The 20,123-nt window shown below is 38.5% G+C and overlaps 1 protein-coding gene across 1 annotated transcript; it reads right to left on the bottom strand.

Moving 5' to 3' along the window:
* Positions 1-825: 825 nt before the first annotated feature.
* LOC149843072 (uncharacterized) lies at positions 826-19,613 on the bottom strand. The gene is made up of 7 exons (XM_090000823.1): positions 19,408-19,613; positions 3,190-3,399; positions 3,040-3,080; positions 2,724-2,887; positions 2,511-2,610; positions 2,174-2,343; positions 826-1,746 (listed from the first exon to the last, which is right to left on the bottom strand). Exons 1-7 carry the CDS (start codon positions 19,611-19,613, stop codon positions 1,195-1,197), a joined length of 1,443 nt encoding a protein of 480 aa, XP_089856949.1. The 3' UTR covers positions 826-1,194.
* Between the last annotated feature and the right edge of the window lie 510 nt (positions 19,614-20,123).

Raw genomic sequence — 20,123 nt, 5'->3', positions numbered from 1 at the left:
TAAGGGTAATCAGCACTGAGACTTTGGCATCACTAGGAAAAGATCAGTGATGATCAACACTGATAGTGGCAACCTGCAACTGAAACAGCCACCTATCATGTTAAGCTTTTATCACTCTCACCGCAGTTGCATGCAGGGCGAATGGCCCACAATGACCATGGCATCACTGGGGAAAGACCATGGCCCACAGCAATGAGCCAAAAATACAATTCATGAGGTTACATCACATGCGTCAATTCAAAATTTTCTCACGTCTGTACCATACGGGCTTGTTCAAGTAGAATTTCACAGTTTAAATTTGAAACATAAGAATACTATCAGCTAATGCACTTTGATCATTGGAGCCATCAACAAAATTATACACTAAAGATGGATCAAATGACAATGGTTCATCACATATGGTCAATCAGTTAAGGTGAGCTACAAATGATATTCCTGAGCCCCATATCATCAGTAATGAGCTGACAATGTCATCCAGCTTCAATGTGTTCTATGGACAGAATGATCCAAAACATAAGATGAAGGGAAAATGCAAGTCAAGTAACATGGAGAATCAAACTGCTTTAGCAATCAATGTGGCAGTCATCTCATTGTAAAGGAAAAAATGAAAAGAAACTTCACCAGTTAAAAGTTAAAACATGCCCTAAAAGGGCAGATTGAAGCAGAAGGAGCACCTATGCAAGGTAATTCCTGTAAGCAATATATCTAATCATCTAATCCAAGCGCTAGGTTAGAAATCCCTATAAGAACAGTATTTGAAGATATTCTAAGTTACAAAGCTGAAGCATGACACAACAAACAAGCAAGTAGTAGAGCTAGATGCTATAGCTGCCCCAACCACACACAAACAGGGGTCCCAAAACCCTACGGTTGCATAGAACTATAGAAGCATACACCTATTCCTGAATAGAAAAGGATATAGCATTGTTTACCTGAAAAAAAAAAAAGAAACCTGTTCTTCAAAAGCAAGCATACCTATATGAGATTTGTCCACTCAACAGAAAAATCTAACATATAACAAGACTATTCCACGCTAAAAGAGTGACTCCTGCACCAGCATACATGAGCAGAATAACTATGACCAAATTGTATGTAGGGTTCCTTGACGCTAGAGAAGACTGACTTGTGCTAAGGATGAAGCTTTGAACTGCCTTGTCTCTGAACTGCAGTCTAAGACCTCGCTCAAGAAATCTTCTACCTTGCATAAGGATGGTAACGACCGCTACCGGTACCTCCAAAGCCACCTCTACTTCCATAGAAACTGCCACCAGCCCCACCATAGCCAGTGCCAGAGCCTGACTCGTAGCCACTGCCGTAGCCACCACCCCCACCATAGCCAGTGCCAGAGCCTGACTCATAGCCACTGCTATAGCCAACACCCCCATATCCACCATAGCTATCACCAGGGCCACCGTACCCACCTAGCATTCCACCTTCATAACCTCTACCAAAACCTCCACCATAGCGACTAGAGTACCCAAGAGAAGACTCTCCTCGATAACCTCCTAGACCGCTACCACCATATCCTCCATAACCACTACCGAACTCACCTCCACCGTACCCGCCATAACCACCTGGCCTACCACCAAAAGTGCCTGACCTATATGAACTAGCGCCATAGCCACCACCACCACCAAATCCACCATATGAATCCCCATACCCACCATAGGGAGGCTTGGGGTCGTTGAAGAACTTGGATGGTGGTGGATTTCCGGCTTTCTTTGGCTCAGCCTTCTTGATCTCCACCTACAACAAAATAAAACAATTAACCTAACCTGTTATCCTTCGCATATTATCTATAAGTCAATGAGACTCAGCTTCATACCTGCGGCAAGGTGCTCTTAAGAATCACTATAATTCTATATTATTATCCAAAATCAGCTACTGTAAAATTCTAAACAAAACTAGCAATGTTCAAGCTAGAGTATCATGACAGTCATGGCAACTAAGTATGCATGCCTAGATAATTTCATACAGAATGCTGATGCGTATCACAACTTCATCTAACAGGCATAAGAAATTCAAACACCTTAGTATAGTAAACGTTTGAACGATGATGACCGAAGATACAAGAAAATAAATCAAATATTGCTCTTTCTCTCTTCATTAGTAACGAAAAGGGGATATCAGTCACAGAATCCATCGAGACCACCTTCCTGTTAGCTACACTAACCTGTGTCCCGGCCATTTCAATCTTGTTTCCCTTTGCTAAGAGGTCGTCCACCACCTGTTCAGAGTCAAACGTGATGAAACCGAAGCCTCGAGACCTGTTGGTTGAATGGTCACGTAGAATCTGATGCTCCTTCACCTCTCCAAACTTTGAAAAGAAGTTGCTGAACTCATCTATTTAATTGATCACATATCAAACAACAAAAACAAGAAAAACCAAACCATGTTAAACCACCACAAGAATACCAATCCCGCAAAACAAAAACTCGATAGGCACCGACAGATCCCATCAAAACAAAATAGGCGGATCAACATCACTATATCAAAGCAAATGTCAATACCATCTGTAACTGTTGTCGGGATACCACCAACGAAAATCTTTTTCGTCTTAAAATCCTTCCCACTCACAGCTCCTTTCGGGATCGTCCTCTTGATTTCCACCTAGTAAACACCCAGATTTCCTTCTCATACACAAAATCACAACCACAAAGAAAACGAAACCAGACCATAATCGCATCCAGCGGAAAGAAACAAGACGCAAATAAAAGAATTACCTGTTTCCCATTGATGATGTGCGTATCCTGAATAACCTTATCAACAACAGACGGATCGGCGTAGGTGACGAATCCGAAGCCACGGGGGTGCCCCGTACTTCGATCCTTCATGATCACAGAGTCCGTAATCTCACCATACTTGCCAAAATGTTTGGTGAATTGCGCTGAGATCCAAACCCTAACATTATGAACAAAAAAAACCCTACCTCCAAGACTCCAAGATCCCAAACGAGAAAACATAAAAGAGAGAGCCCAAGAGAAGCAAGAAAACAAAGAACAGAGAGGAGAAAAGGGAAATAGGAAGATTCGGCCTAACCTGAAGTAGTCTCCTTGGCCAAACCCCCAATGAAGATCTTCCTGATGGGAAGAGAAAAAAAATCGATGGAGAACTTAACCGATGATAACGAGAGCGGAAGGAGCAAGAAGGAGGAGGACGAGATGAAGAAGAAGAAGAAGAAGGGCGTACCCGGGGCTGCCGCCCTCGGGGCGGGGCTCGGCTTTGTCATCGTCTGAGTCATCGGAGGGCACGGCCTCGTTGGGTTCACCGTCGGAAGCGGACTCCTTCGGTTTGGGTTCTGCGTTCTTCGATCTAGCCATCAGGAGGAGGAGGACGACGAACGGAGAGAAGAAGACGAGGAGGTCTGAGTGAACGATAAGCTGATCAAAGTACCAAACCCTAAAACGGATAGGCTATAACCGTGTCGTATATGCGACCAGATTTTTGTGATTTTGCAAAACGGCGCCTCCGTTGTTGGAAATTTTCCACTGCTTTATAATTTAGGGCTGTCAACGGATCGGATTTGTACCGGGTACCGGACCCGAAATCCAAGGTTGTCAAAAACGTAAATGCAAACGGGGAAAGAGATTTTTCAGGTATACGTAGGGATGGAAGTGGATCGGGGGAAAACGGGGGCCCGCCCTGCTTCACCTCATTTGGATCGGGAATGAAGGACATGAAACGGTGATGAAAGTTAAAATCAAAAGGATGGAGGTGGGGAGGGACTTATGCTTTCTCTCGCCCCCAATCCCCGTTAGCAAAATAAACAAAATACCTTTAAGGATGACAATTGATCTAAGAGAAACGGGTCCCACACTGCCTCGTCTCATTTGGATCGAGGATGGAAGATATGAAACTAAGATGCAGGCAAGGATGAAGGTTAAAATCAAAACTCGTGCGTGCAAGGATGAAGGCAGGATGAAGGGCAGAATTTTGAGACGGAGCCAGATTGAAGACATTGTCCCCCGTCTCTAGACTCTATCTACTGCCATCCCTAGGTATACGTGAAACCATAGGGACGAAAGTTTAAAAACAGAAAAAATATAGCCAGCCAAAAATTCACGAGAATTTGATTTTTTTTTTTTAAATTTTGCCATTTTTGGCAAAATATTAACAATAAAAATAAATTAAAAATATATAAAATATTTTTTTATATAGGAACATAAATAAAAATATTTCAAAATAAAGGTCACGCGGTTTTTTTGCAATAAATAGTTGATAAAAACATAAATATCGTGTTTAAAACACAATATCTATGTTTTCGACAAAAAACTTGTAAGAAAATGAAAATAACGCGAGAAATTAACATTTTTAACTTTTGAGTAATTTCTTATGAGATTTCCATAAATCTCTCGAGATTTGTCACTATGCATGAAACAGGAAACGGGAACTGAATCGAGAAACGAATTGCGAACCACTGGGAAACAAATGGGAAATGTCTAAAAAAAGAAAAAAACTTGTCAAACATGATAAATATGTATCTCACAAAAGGGAAATGCTTGAAAAACACATGAGAAACTTGTTTTCAAATATGAAAAATGTATTTTCCTTAGGCTTCGTTTGTTTCATGCAACTTACATGAGAATTCTTGATGTAATTCTTTTTCATCATAAATAAATGAAACAAACATTGAATTTTTATGGTGGGAAAGTGTTATGTTGGCACAAATTTAATTTTTAGAAAATCAATGCCCATTTCCATGTAAAGTCTTTCTTTACGTGTGAATGAAACAAATCAGGCCTTAGGGTGAGAAAAGTATTTCTCATAGTATGATAGACGTGTTTTTAATATAAAAAATTGTTGTTTTTTTACGCATTTCGAAAATGCAGTGTTTCTCATTTTGGAAATAGTTTCTAAAAAAAATCAGGCCTTGGGAATTTGTTAATTATTATTATTTACAAATGGGTTTGGGTCAGGCCGGACCGAACCCTGCCCACTTCAGATTGACCCATTGGGCCAATGGGCCGGGCCATGGGCTGTTCAAACTCAAGCCGCTTAAGAACCGAGCTGCACTTTAAGCCCAGCGGGCCAAGCCCTAAATGGGCCCAGGCCCACCGCAAGCTTGTTCTGTCATGTCATTTCTTATTTGCTTCATCTCATATGAATGTGGGGGTGAAGCACCAAATCAACCAGACAAACTAGACTGACCCATTTTTGAACTTTCAGGTGCTGGAGAATTACAGATGGCCTTTCCGGAGTCTTTACCTGGTTGTTGCCCCATGCAAGCCAAAGCAAAAGGCTCCTTACGAGTTGAAGAAAGTGCACATGAAGTATGAGTTTCTACCTGAGCAGTGGCGGAGCCAGGGGTGGGCGGCCGCCCACCCTAAAATTTGAAACCGAGTCGACTCATGACTCGGGAAACTGAGTCGAATTGGGACTCGTGAAACCAAGTCGACCGGGACCCGGGCTCTCGATGAGTCTAGAGCCTGCCAAAAGGGGCGAGGGGTAAAACCCTCGCTAGTTTTCCTTTATCGTCTGTGCTCTGCCCCTCCGTTTCGGCGTTCCCCTTCTGTCACAGGCAAGGCGGCAACCCCATTCGCTGACAACCCCTGTGCTCTGCAGTGCCGTCGGCCTCCCTTCGGTGAACCTGATGTCTTCTTTATAATCGTTGTAATTTTTAAAAGATTTTTAAATGAAAAACATGTGAAAACCAGACATCAAATAATAAAAACCGGTTCTCACTAGTGGATGAGACCGGGTCGAACTCAGGGAACAGGAATATATCGTATTCAAGTACACAAATCTAACCTATTCTTTATTGCCGAATTATGTGAAATATAAAATGTTCAGAAAAGATAAAAAACAACTAACTATTACAACAAATGAATACCCTTCGCAGAGGGCGTAAAGTGCAATATTTACAAACCCAATTAAATTCCTAATTCTAAACTGAAAAGTAAAAAGAAGCTTTATTCTTCTCTTTCTCGTGTCACGTAATCGCTTCAACTCCACTCCTGTGCTATCCTGCACAATTCAAAAGAACACGAGCAGCACAAGAGAGAAAGAAAACTAGAATGATGCTATCTAAAATGCACGAAATAAATGTTGAAAATTATATTGAAATAAGCAATGATAATACTAAACGAGTGTAAGTATGACTAAGCATGCAATGTTTACTAAATGAAATTTTTATGCTAAATTGAACATACACTGATGAAATCAAATACTCTTAACCTAAATGCTAAACACTAATGTAATTGATTGAAAACTAAACACTAACAAATCATTTTTAACAACTAATCAATTCAACTAACAGCTAATCTGAAAATTCAGCAGATGATATCCGAACACCTGATGTTTTATAATGCTCAAAATCCAATATCACTCAATCCACACAACTAATACAACAATCTGTATATTGTTATTCAAACCTAATTCAGAAATCCTGTGAATTCTGGAAACTCAGTAAGTATGTGTTCAATCAAGCCAACACAAACTCAGAAAATCAGTCAAAAGCTTCATTAATTTTTACACAGACTAGTGAAACAGAATTTCCCGGTAAACAATATTCCGGCAAAAAAATGGATCTCTATTACAGCAAAAATGGATTCCCACGGCAACAACAAATGATGTTTGATCGGTCTTACTTCACATTGAATCTCCAGCAGATACAGGGCACCGATCAACACCAAAAATACTGGTTTCTTTTAATATCCAGGTGATCTAGATGATCCAGATCATCACCGGAAAACAGTGAATATTTTTTCACAAGAGATCAACAATCAGACATCAATGAAGCATAGTAAACACCGGCGATAAAAAAAAATTCAACACAGGAAATATGAAATTCAGAATGTAAACTAACTTTAAAATTCAATATGCATCTAACTAGAACATCAATTACAGAATTAAAAATCGGAAAAAAAACAGAAACAACAATGATCGAGTTTAATTTTTTTTTCTCTTTCTATTTTTCTTTCTTTCTTTTTTTTTTCGTTTTACACATATCAATAACCAGAAGAAGAAGAAGAAGAAGAAGAAGAAGAAGAAGAAGAAGAAGAAGAAGAAAAAGAAGAAGAAGAAGAAGAAGATCGGAGGAAGAAGAAGAAGAAGAAGATGAAGATGAAGATGAAGAACAAGAAGATCTGAAGGAGAAGAAGAAGAAGAAGATGAAGAAGAAGTAGAGGAATCGGAACTTACCGTGAATCAGAAAGGAATTGGAAAAGAAGTTGGCGGCCTCCACCGTGCGCCATTCACCGGACTGAAGAGTCCTCCACTGCTGTCGGCTGGAGTGTAGACAGAGAAAGAGGGAGAAGGGGAAGATAGGGAAGAGGAGATGCCGATGTTAGTGGTGGATGGTGAGAAAAGAGGGAAAGAAGGGAAAAAGGGGCTTCAGGCGTATGGAAGAGGCGCCCGATTTTTGTGATTTTGGGGGGTTTTAACAGCAAACAAACCGGTTCACCGGTTTGTTGCTGTTTGTTTTTGTTTTTTTTTTAATTTTGAAAGAATTGCAAACTGGTTAAACCGGTTTGTGATTATTTTTTTCAGCTTCTTTTTTAAAAAAAAAAACAAACTGGCTTGAACCGGTTCAAACAGAATTTTTTTTCAGTTCAAAGTCAAAAACCGTGTAAACCGGTTTATTAGAAAAATTTTCAAAAAGTTACAAACAAAATTTTCTTTCTTTATTATTTTTTTTATTTAAAAAGAAACTAAAAATAAAACTATTCTAATCATAATTTTTTTTCTTCTTTTCTAAAAAAACACTTAAAATGAATATAAAACTATTTTTCTCCATTTTTTTATTTTTTTATTTTTTTATTTTTACTTTTAATAAAAACTAAAACCAAATTACTATGAATGTAACAAAAACTAAAATATGCATAAAAATATAAAATAAAACTATTTTTCATGCATTTTCTATTTTTAAATCATTTTAGCACATTTACTCGAAAACTAACATAAAATTGGGTTTTTAAAACATTATTTTATAAAATCATGCATATTTAAATGTTAATAAACCTTGAATTATATGCATGATCAAATACCCCCATGCTTATGTTTTGCTAGTCCTCGAGCAAACTAGAAAAATGCAAGAAATCAAACTATCACCTAACTCACTTTCGTAGGAATCACGGTTGCATTTAGCTCATGCAACAAGCCCTTTCAACCCCTGGGTTACCCCAGTGGACGAGTAAGGTCTCGTGAGGGTTTGCAGTGATGCTACCCACAAACATCTCTGTCATGTATGCAAAATATTACACATCCTCATAAGCAGTAGGTAATTAAAGACTTTGTTTTCACAAATATTTCCTATTATTTCAAAATCGAAATATAATTAGAGTCTTTTATGCACCACCACAGAAAAAAAATTTCTTCCACTTTTCTAAATATCACAATTATTTATGTTTTATTCTTAGAAAATCCAATAAAAACATATTATTATTTACTTATCCTCACTCATATGTTTTCTGCACAGGTTTTCTCAATCACACTTCTAAGCACTGAACTTTACTCTCTTTTTCAACTCTTTTCTCGATTTTTTCATTTTTTCACACTTTTTCTTTTTGCTCACTTATTCTTCTCTTATAGCTTGCGTGTGGTCTGCTTTTATGCCTTGTGCAATGTCAATATCTTCTATACTTTTTCAATACATACCAAAAGATATCAACTAAGACATAAAAGTGACTTCCTTCATTCACCTTTATAACATGAGAGTCAAACATTTCAACTTGTATCTGTTCTCAGTTACTTAGGATCACGAAGTTTTCCACTCTCCTTTTCGAAAATGGAATTAAAAGTTTCAACTTACATCTAAGTTCCATCTACTAAGGATTGTGGAATTATCCAAACAACCTAACACGTGCTTTTTCTCACTTTTTGAGCTCATTTTTACACTTTTGTTCATTTGCTTAGTTTTTTCAAAAATAGAACTGTGCATATTCATATTTATGATTCAAAATAAATTCTAACATGTATCTATCATCATTTCTTCGAAATCCGCATAAACAACCATAATTTTTAGATCTATGTCAGAAAAATTTTTCGTGGGGCTTAAAAATCCTCTAAAAACATCAGATTTGAAATAACATTCATATAAGTTCAAACTCTTTCTTTAAAAATCTACTTTTCATGAGAGATGTGTAAACATGTGCAAGAACGTAAACATAAATATCCATGTGTGCAAACTACACCCTCCCCCATGCTTGAATGACACTGTCCCAGTGGCACTCCCCCATGCTTATATGAAACTACGTGAATGCACATAAGAGAAATAAATGAGGGAAAAGAGTAGAATGACCTGACATGAATTAAAAATACACGTTCTATGAACGTAATGAATGCAATGTATACATGACAAAACATGAAACTTATAGAATGAAACAAAAAGAACATGAAAAACTCATGAAAAAGTAAAAACAAAATAAAATCTATAAATTCTATGCAAATCTAATAATATACAAGATATGGGTTGCCTCCCATAAAGCGCTAAGTTTCACGTCCCCAGCCAGACGAATCCCTAGAAAAAATCCTTCATCGTCCATGAGATCAATGGACATGAAGTATCGCTCAACCGGGTTCTATGAAGAAAAGAGTGTCATCTGTGACACTACGCACTGTGTTTCCATCCCTTCTACCTCCAACTGTATGATCATAACTCTCTTGACATGAAGAACATAGATTAGTCTCATCTGAGAGACTGGTCAAGAAATGAGAGTCCAGAACCGACCGACTATCAATGAATGCAACTTCAGACAAGTGGTGAATATGATCTGGCTTGACTTGGTCAAGCACCTTCTGCATCTGCACCTCTTGCTTACTAAAAACAATTGGTGATCCTAAAGGCTGAGAAAATGGGGCTTTATATGATGATAATGCATGCTGTGAGTCTGGCCCCTTCTGCTGAGGTATCATGGAGATCGACTCGTCAGTAGAAATGATATGGGGTTCATGAGTCGATTCCTGAGTAGGGTGACACGCCTTCCCATACTGAAGGGATGTAACAGATTTGACTTGCTCATGATGTGAAGAAGTGGGTTGCAAGTCAAATAACATGGAATCATCTCCCTTGGATGTGACAACAGACTGACTAGATGGGTTCCCCTCGCTTTGCCTACTGAAGGTCTCAACCAATTGTCCCATTTGAGTCTCTAGCTTGGCTATTGACTGTGTATGGGAGCTCAAAACTTGTAATATCCTATCTTGGAAGGATTGACTAAATGAAGGCTCATGAGGATGGGGTTGAGTATAAGCATGTTGGGCTGGGGGATGAACCTGTGGAAAAATGGGGTGCGAGTAACCTTGTGAAGGGTTACTGGGTCTATACTATGTCTGGGAGGGCTGATGGGATGGGAAAATAGACTGGTTTCGCCAACCTGGGTTATATGATGGTGTAAATGAATCGGGCATGGTTTTAGCGAAACCTTGGGCAGCATTCACTTGTTCCTGAACGAATTCAGGATATAATGGTGCTGCCGGACAATCTGAAACACAGTGTGCAGGGCTAGCACATAGCTCGCACACTCTTTCTACTGGATTTCTCGAGTAATTGGCTAGGAATTGATGTAACTTCCTAGTCAACTGGTCAACCTTGGTACGCAATTCTAACTCGGACCTAACTTCGGAAATCCCAACTTTCCTAGGACCACTAGACACAGGTGTAGTCCTATCGAGCCGTGAAGACAAGGTATGATGCATCATGTTTTCACTCAAGGTTTCGAATAAAGACCATGCCTCGTCCTCACTCTTGAGCATAAAAGTGCCCCCACAAGACGAATCAACCATTTGACGATGCTTTTCAGTAAGCCCGTCATAAAAATACTGCACCAACTGCCAACGAGGCACCTGGTGATGGGGACACTTGCGGAGAAGATCTTTCAATCTCTCCCAAGACTCGTGAAATTGTTCTCCCTCAATTTGAGAAAAACTGGTTATAGCTTTACGAAACTGGTTTGTCTTACCAATTGAGAAATATTTTTTTAAAAATTCTTTTTGCATTCTTTCCCAAGTAGTAATACAAACCGTCTCAAGAGATTTTAGCCAGTGCTTGGCTTTATCTTTGAGAGAGAACGGAAACAAAGTCAACCGCATAGCATCATCTCCAAAGTTATTGATTCGCACAGTCGAGCAAATCTCAAGGAATTCGTCGAGATGACGATATGGGTCCTCATTGCTAAGGCCATAAAACGAAGGTAACATTTGAATCACACTGGCCTTTATCTCAAAATGGCTCGCTCCTACATCAGGTCTCGTGATGCAGGAGGCGGGAGTATACGTATTTGGCATGAAGTACTCCCTCAAAGGATGGATCAATTGATGATCGTCAGCCATTGCGTACACCTTGGAGTAGACCGGTGTAGCACACGTCCTAACTTTGGGTTTTCTACCTAACTAACGCACTAAGCGGCCAAACCACGCAAACCACAAAGCGAGTGAACTAAAAACAACAAAAACTAAACAAACACCACGCAGTTACACATAACAGAGATTATGCAAAGAAATATGAAATCTATGTGTACGGTACCAATCGTACACAGTCACCTCTAAGGGGGTTCTAGTAGGTGGGCTGTGCAGAAAAGTAAGCTCGTCTCTAAGATATGCACATACGTGGTTCTAAACCTAAATGCAACACAAACACTAGGCAATAAAGTGAATACTAATATTACGCCGTTCCCCGGCAACGGCGCCAAAAATTTGATGTCTTCTTTATAATCGTTGTAATTTTTTAAAGATTTTTAAATGAAAAACATGTGAAAACCAGACATCAAATAATAAAAACCGGTTCTCACTAGTGGATGAGACCGGGTCGAACTTAGGGAACGGGAATATATCGTATTCAAGTACACAAATCTAACCTATTCTTTATTGCCGAATTATGTGAAATGTAAAATGTTCAGAAAAGATAAAAACAACTAACTATTACAACAAATGAATACCCTTCGCAGAGGGCGTAAAGTGCAATATTTATAAACCCAATTAAATTCCTAATTCTAAACTGAAAAGTAAAAAGAAGCTTTATTCTTCTCTTTCTCGTATCACGTAATCGCTTCAACTCCACTCCTGTGCTATCCTGCACAATTCAAAAGAACACGAGCAGCACAAGAGAGAAAGAAAACTAGAATGATGCTATCTAAAATGCACGAAATAAATGTTGAAAATTATATTGAAATAAGCAATGATAATACTAAACGAGTGTAAGTATGACTAAGCATGCAATGTTTACTAAATGAAAATTTTATGCTAAATTGAACATACACTAATGAAATCAAATACTCTTAACCTAAATGCTAAACACTAATGTAATTGATTGAAAACTAAACACTAACAAATCATTTTTAACAACTAATCAATTCAACTAACAGCTAATCTGAAAACTCAGCAGATGATACCCGAACACCTGATGTTTTATAATGCTCAAAATCCAATATCACTCAATCCACACAACTAATACAACAATCTGTATATTGTTATTCAAACATAATTCAGAAATCCTGTGAATTCTGGAAACTCAGTAAGTATGTGTTCAATCAAGCCAACACAAACTCAGAAAATCAGTCAAAAGCTTCATTAATTTTTACACAGACTAGTGAAACAGAATTTCTCGGTAAACAATATTCCGGCAAAAAAATGGATCTCTATTACAGCAAAAATGGATTCCCACGGCAGCAACAAATGATGTCTGATCGGTCTTACTTCACATTGAATCTCCAGCAGATACAGGGCACCGATCAACACCAAAAATACTGGTTTCTTTTAATATCCAGGTGATCTAGATGATCCAGATCATCACTGGAAAACAGTGAATATTTTTTCACAAGAGATCAACAATCAGACATCAATGAAGCATAGTAAACACCGGCGATAAAAAAAAATTCAACACAAGAAATATGAAATTCAGAATGTAAACTAACTTTAAAATTCAATATGCATCTAACTAGAACATCAATTACATAATTAAAAATCGGAAAAAAATCAGAAACAACAATGATCGAGTTTAATTTTTTTTTCTCTTTCTATTTTTCTTTCTTTTTTTTTTTCATTTTACACATATCAATAACCAGAAGAAGATCTGAAGAAGAAGAAGAAGAAGAAAAAGAAGAAGAAGAAAAGAAGATCGGAGGAAGAAGAAGAAGAAGATGAAGAACAAGAAGATCTGAAGGAGAAGAAGAAGAAGAAGATGAAGAAGAAGTAGAGGAATCAGAACTTACCGTGAATCAGAAAGGAATTGGAAAAGAAGTTGGCGGCCTCCACCGTGCGCCATTCACCGGACTGAAGAGTCATCCACTGCTGCCGGCTGGAGTGTAGACAAAGAAAGAGGGAGAAGGGGAAGATAGGGAAGAGGAGATGCCGGTGTTAGTGGAGGATGGTGAGAAAAGAGGGAAAGAAGGGAAAAAGGGGCTTCAGGCGTATGGAAGAGGCGCCCGATTTTTGTGATTTTGGGGGGTTTTAACACCAAACAAACCGGTTCACCGGTTTGTTGCTGTTTGTTTTTGTTTTTTTTTTAATTTTGAAAGAATTGCAAACTGGTTAAACCGGTTTGTGATTATTTTTTTCAGCTTCTTTTTTTAAAAAAAAAACAAACCGGCTTGAACTGGTTCAAACAGAATTTTTTTTCAGTTCAAAGTCAAAAACCGTGTAAACCGGTTTATTAGAAAAATTTTCAAAAAGTTACAAACAAAATTTTCTTTCTTTATTATTTTTTTATTTAAAAAGAAACTAAAAATAAAACTATTCTAATAATAAATTTTTTTCTTCTTTTCTAAAAAAAAACACTTAAAATGAATATAAAACTATTTTTCTCCATTTTTTTATTTTTTATTTTTACTTTTAATAAAAACTAAAACCAAATTACTATGAATGTAACAAAAACTAAAATATGCATAAAAATGTAAAATAAAACTATTTTTCATGCATTTTCTATTTTTAAATCATTTTAGCACATTTACTCAAAAACTAACATAAAATTGGGTTTTTGAAACATTATTTTATAAAATCATGCATATTTAAATGTTAATAAACCTTGAATTATATGCATGATCAGAACCCGCGGTGGCGGTGCCCCCCTTCGAGCTTCTCCCTCTCTGTTGTAATCTTCGGCGACGCAAGGCACCAGTGTCGCAATCAGTCGGACCTTCGCCAATCTCCGGCGACCATCGCTAGCAGCCGACCGTCGCACTGTCTCAGGTAACCTCCCTAGTCCCTACCCCCTCTCTCTTGCTTTTCTTGTCTATCGACAAACACGATAACCTGTTTGCGGTTTCTGAGAAACTGAAGCCTTCGGTTTCTCAGAAACCGCAAAGCATCAGACGACCCATGTCGCCGACCGAAAGACCTGCCGGCGACGACTGCCAACACGACGCCCAGCCATGCCCACCCCTGGCTCCGCCACTGCGGTTGCGCCCAGCGATCGATGGATGTCGGTGGGTCGGATTCCGATGGTCGGGAGTTCAGGAGCGCGAGGGAGATGTGGAGTGAGGAGATCAGAGAGAACAACCCCGCCAGGAAGAGGGATTGGTACAGCAAGGGCGTCTCTTACTGGGAGGTGAGATCTCCGGCGGTTCCTTGTCGAGAGAATGGGTTTCTAGTTTTTTTTTACTTCTAATCCGAACTGGGGATCATGAAAAATCTTGTTTGGTTTTCATGTTGCAGACTTTTTGAAATTTGTTAGGGTTTAGGGGTTTTTTTCGGGGTCGAGAGATGGTCCTTTGTTTAGGGTTTGTGCTCGTGGAGCTTCGGAATGTTTGGGAGTTACATTGATTTATTTTGCTTTTGATTGCCTCAAACTTCTTTTTCTTTATGTTTCTTTTCGTTTTCCCCAGGAAGTTGAATTCATTCCCTCCATTTCTGGATTCAAGTATTTTGAGATTTTCTCTTTTGGCGTTTGGATGCAACCACTTATCCAGAAAAGGCGGGGTTTTGGAGTAGATTGTTGCTTACCTTAGCTCACGTCAGAGAGTAGATCTCTCTGCTTGGGAGCTGGTAGGCTTCAACTTTTCCGAACGGTTAAATTTCCCTCTGATTCCCAGCTCCCAAACAGAGCGTTTGGTGTCTCCAGGCCATTTGGCTGAAAAAAACAAAAGAAAAGGGAAAAAAAAGCGCACCACCCATGTGTTTTGTAGAAATAGTCACCAGCCTGGAACTTTCGGTAGGAAAGAAAATGTGATTGTGTTACATTTTTGGAAGGAGGTATTGGTTATCTGTTTGGGACTTTTTTTTCCCTTTCGGCGAGATTTTAAGGGTTGCTACTACGATCTCGGTGGAGTTCCAAATAAATTCCAACATGTGAAATTAAGAGTGTGTTTTGTAATGAGGCAACTGAGTCTTGTCGGCCTGAATTCCAACCAGGTGAATGCTTCATTTTTATGTAATTATTTTGATGGTCATCTTTCCAAATAGGTTCCTGTTAGTTGAATTAAATGAATGAGCAATGGGGAGTGGCAGCATCCTCCTTTTAGAGAAAACTAATTCAAACTTCAGAATTACCTTTGATATTGGAAATACATAATCTTAGAAAGTCCTACCCCAGGCTACTTGTCTACTGCTCGTTATTTTCCAATGGTTTTGGTATTGGCATGGTGCTTTGCTTTGATTTATCAGTCATTGGAGATTCACAATTTTTTCTAGTATGAGTTCATTTTCCGTCTTCATGAAATGGATCTTCTTCATCCTGATGCTTCTTTCTTTGTATTTCCTCTTCCATCTTCATCATTTGCCTTTCCTTCTCTTCCTCCTCATTCTTCTTCTTCAATTGTTTTTCCTTCTCTTCCTCCTCCTTATTCTTTCTTTGCCTTTCCCTCTCCTCCTCCTCCTCCTCCTTCTTCCTTTGCCTTTCCCTCTCCTCTGCCTTCCTCCTTTGCCTTTTCCTCTCCTTCTCCTCCTTCTTCAATTGCCTTTCCTTCTCTTCCTCCTCCTTATTCTTTCTTTGCCTTTTCCTCTCCTCCTCCTCCTCCTTCATTTGCCTTTTCTTCCTTTGATTTTCCTTCTCTTCGTCATCCTTCTTCCTCTTCTTCATCTTTAGTTCTTCCCCATGCTTCCTTTGATCTTCAACCTCAATATTTGATGGATATTGCTCCGCATAATACAATTCCAACACTTTGTCCTTGACTTTATCATTCTCAATCTTCATTATACTTTGGTACCTTTCATAACACTCATATAAATGGGATTGGCGGATCATTTTATTAATATTTATAAAATTGAACGGTGAGGGATTTCTTGTCTAGCGAGCTTTAGACATTGCTAACCTGCACAACACATAAATTTAACCGCATCATTATATGTTACAACTGCCTCCCCAAGTATATAATATTACAAATTATCCCATTCCTTAAACAATCACCAACATTATAAATTGTCGCAATATTTGGCTTCATAAGTAAACATCATTGTAAGATTTAGCAAACTTAAGTACAAATTGAGGTAACTACATAAATACACATCACTACTGCTTTAAATGTATAGATTGTTGTTGCTTCAAACTTGCAAATCGTTGTAGAAATCACAACCTTCATAAGTACATATCGTTGTAACGTTTGGGCTTTATACGTAAACATTGTTGTACAATTTATCAAACTTAAGTACAAATTATGATAATTTCATTAAATCATTACTGCTTCAAACATATAAATTATTGTTGCTTCATAAGACCAAATCATGCTAACTATTTTTCGACACCCAGAAGGTGGATAGATACAAATCAATTTATTTCAATATGAAAATAGGTGTTATTTAGCATGAATAGCACAACCAGTTGTAAGATTTAGCATTCAGATTTACAAATCAATTTGTTTGCATAATGAAACATTACACGAAACTCACTGAAACAATACAAGTTTTGGTAATCCGATAGTGGAGGAGAAACACCCAAAAAGTAGATGCAACCAATGATGGCAACGATGCTACCACTGCGTAGATGACAACAAAGGATGCTTCAGTGGCAGCAGATGATGACAACGGGTGCTCTAGCGGTAGCAGACGACGACAAAGGTTGCTCTGGCAATAGCAGATGATGGCAAAGAGTGCTTTGATGACAAAAGATGATGGCAAAGGGTGATCCGGTGGAAGCAGACGATGGCAAAGGAGGGTCCTGTGGCAGCAAACGATGACAAAGGGAGCTCTTGTTATAGCAGATGGTGCAAAAGTTTACTACTTACGGCGATAACAGAACATTTGGGCTTTGAAGAGTTAATATCATTCTCGAATCGGCGTTTCACTTTTCTGGATAGAGGATCTCGAACCGTCGTTTCACTTTTCTAAATGGAGGATATTTTTGTCCTTTTCTTGAACTATTGTTTCATGGCGGGAAAGGGTACTTAAGTCTGTGCAAACGCACCAGACTCCAATGCTAAGTGATGCCAATACACACGGGGATACTAGCCCCACGTGCTTATATACGTGGTGCTCATTCAAACCCCCGAACACGCACTGTAGCAAACAATGTGTCTTCGAGGGGGGGGACATATAACCCGCTTCGGTGAAAAAGTGTAATGCTAACAGGAGTGGACTCGATTTTTTCACCACTTGCACTTTTACATGTAAATCCTTTTATACCTCCCTCAAAAGCTCTTATGGGAAGGCTGAGCTGATAGGAGTTTTTAGACATCTGTACCCATTCTCATGAAAAGCCTTTATTTTACATATAAATGAAACAAAACTAAGCCACCCTAAAGGGGTTAGCGTAGATGGAACCTGTCAGACGAGTAGTCGGGGGTTTTGATCCCGCGGGCACTATCCCTTGCGCAAGCATAAGCCCTTGGGGTGTGGGTACTCAGCCTTGGAGTTTTTAGCTCCCGACCAAAGACTGTCTAGACTCAGTAGTGGGTTTCCACTAGTTAAATATGAAGAAAAAACAAGCCTTAGTTAAATGATTAACCCAAATTCACTTAGAATTGTATAAAAAGAACGGAATTAGTTAAGGAACTTATTGAAATATAAAGAGGAAAACTTGTTGAAACCACCAGATAGTAGCATTAAAACTATATATTATCATAAAAAAGGTCAGTTGATCGAAATATTTAAGAGATGGAATCAAACAGTTCAAATAGAGCGGAAAAAATGTTGACATATAGTTTGTGTTGGAGAAAATTGGAACAAAGGCTGCTGAGATCTCTGTATTGAGAAAATTAATGGTGACCGAATAGCTGTTGACTTGACCTTTCATGCAGAAAGAGTTTTTGAGATGCTATAAGCACTAAGTTATCCATCTAAGACAAGTTGATGTAAGACCAACAAGAGATAGAAAGGATCCAAACTTAGAAAATTTTTAGGTTCCAAAAAAATGTTCGGATTTCATGGTCAAGTTGAAAAATTCAGCAACTCTTACATGAGAAGTAACACAGAGAACATAAATAAGTTCAGAAAAGGCAAAAAAGAAAGGTGTTGGTTAATTACCACAAATTATAAAGTCTGGCTTCAGATTAAAGAGATCCCTCCTAACATACTTCCAGACCCCTTTTGTTAGGACAAGTTTTCATAAAAAAAAAACCATAACACATAGTTACTTGACCTTTGACCTCAATAAGTTAATGTAATGACTGGTTCATTCAGAATCCATCAACCCATTCAAAATATAGAACACTGATCAAATAGGTGTACACAAAAGAAAAAATTAACCCAAATACAGTGGGAATGGTATAAAAATGATGGAAATAGTTAAGGAACTTATTGAAATATAAAGAGGAAAGCTTGTTGAAACCACCAGATAGTAGCATTAAAACTACATATTATCATAGAAAAAGGTCAGTTGGTCAAAATATTTCAGAGAATGGAATCAAGCCATTCAAATGGACCAGGATAAAATGTTGAAATATAGTTAGAAGTATTGGAGAAAGTTAGATCGAAGGCCATTGAGATCTGTATTGAGAAAATTAATGGTGGCCCAATGGCTGTTGACTTGGCCTTTCATGCAGAAAGCGCTTCTGTGATTTTACAAGCATAAGTTATCTATCCAAGGCAAGTTGATATAAAACCAACAAGAGATCAAAAGGATCCAAACTTATAAAACTTGTAGGTTTCAAAAAATTCTTCGGATTTCATGAAGTCAAGTTGAAAACTTCAGCAATTCTTACATGAGAAGCAACACAGAGAACATATATAAGTTCAGAAAAGGGCGAAAAGAAAGGCATGAACTTGTTAATTCATCAAAACAATAGAAAAGAAGTATAAACTTGAATTAGTAAAAGTGGATGACTAAAGTTAGAATGACCAACAAAACAAAAGCACCACACACAAAACACAATTCAACTGATGCTTCATGTTCTTACCAACAACACATTATATTTATATCTCAAAACACCCTCAATGAAACTCTTAAATAGATTTATGAACTATTTGTTGCATCATATAAAGGAATACCATATATGAACATGATGTGGGCACAAAAACAGGAAGCAGTTTCTGAATGAAATTTGATGTTAAGACTGAAAATAAAACAAAAAAAAAGGAATGAATCAATGAAAATGTACTAGCAACCAGGTGCCGACAACAGCTAAGCAAGACAACAACCCATAGAAGAGCAGGTTCTCCTTCCCCTGAAAGACTATGGAGATGAGGATCCCCTTCTGCATGGTGCTAGAGACATGAGTTCCCATCAAGAAGGCATCGGAGAATTCAAGCACCGCCGCCATGAGGACCGCCTGCCTAAAGCTTAGTGCTTCTGATCCCACAAACGTCCTCATGGCGTTGGCAAGGTCGTTGGCACTGATGTTCTAGGCCACGTAGAACCCAAAGAGCAAGGTGACATAGGACAACACCCTATTCTTCATCCCTATGGCCTTGTTGGTCATATATGACCAAGGTTGGCCATGTTTCACGCATGGGTTCATGTATTGAGAAGAGAGGTGGGCCCACTCTCTCTCCAATGCATGAAATCACCCAATAGTGGGGTTTATCCAAATGAAGCATATTCAAATGTGCTTTATTTGGATAAGCATGACGTGAAATGGTTATCAATTTTTCCTCATTAAAGAGAAAATTGGTAGATCCCTTGATGCTGGGTAACAGCTACCAAGGGGTCGTGAAACCACCAGCACACTCTCCTTTAATAAGGGAGAGGATCTCACATAACAACATCAATCAAAATCTAAAGTGAGAAACACCTCCTGAAGAAGGTCTGTTACAATACCTCATATCATTTGTGCACATCGTGTTCCCCTCATCCTTATAGTGGTATCAGAGCCACGATTGTA

Source organism: Nuphar pumila, chromosome 3, assembly GCF_984573655.1.
Source record: "Nuphar pumila chromosome 3, dmNupPumi1.hap1.1, whole genome shotgun sequence".
NCBI classification, from domain to species: Eukaryota; Viridiplantae; Streptophyta; class Magnoliopsida; order Nymphaeales; family Nymphaeaceae; genus Nuphar; species Nuphar pumila.
Note: the sequence above shows the minus strand (reverse complement) of the source record. Positions and strands in the feature narration are given on the sequence as shown.

Bases quoted from the DNA above. Each gene is read 5' to 3' on its own strand.
- LOC149843072 (XM_090000823.1), bottom strand. From the start codon at position 19,613: ATGAGGACGTTTGTGGGATCAGAAGCACTAAGCTTTAGGCAGGCGGTC. The intron at 3,081-3,189 runs GTACGCCCTTCT...TCTTCCCATCAG, and splicing joins CCCGAGGGCGGCAGCCCCGG to GAAGATCTTCATTGGGGGTT. The intron at 2,611-2,723 runs GTAATTCTTTTA...GGTGTTTACTAG, and splicing joins ACATCATCAATGGGAAACAG to GTGGAAATCAAGAGGACGAT.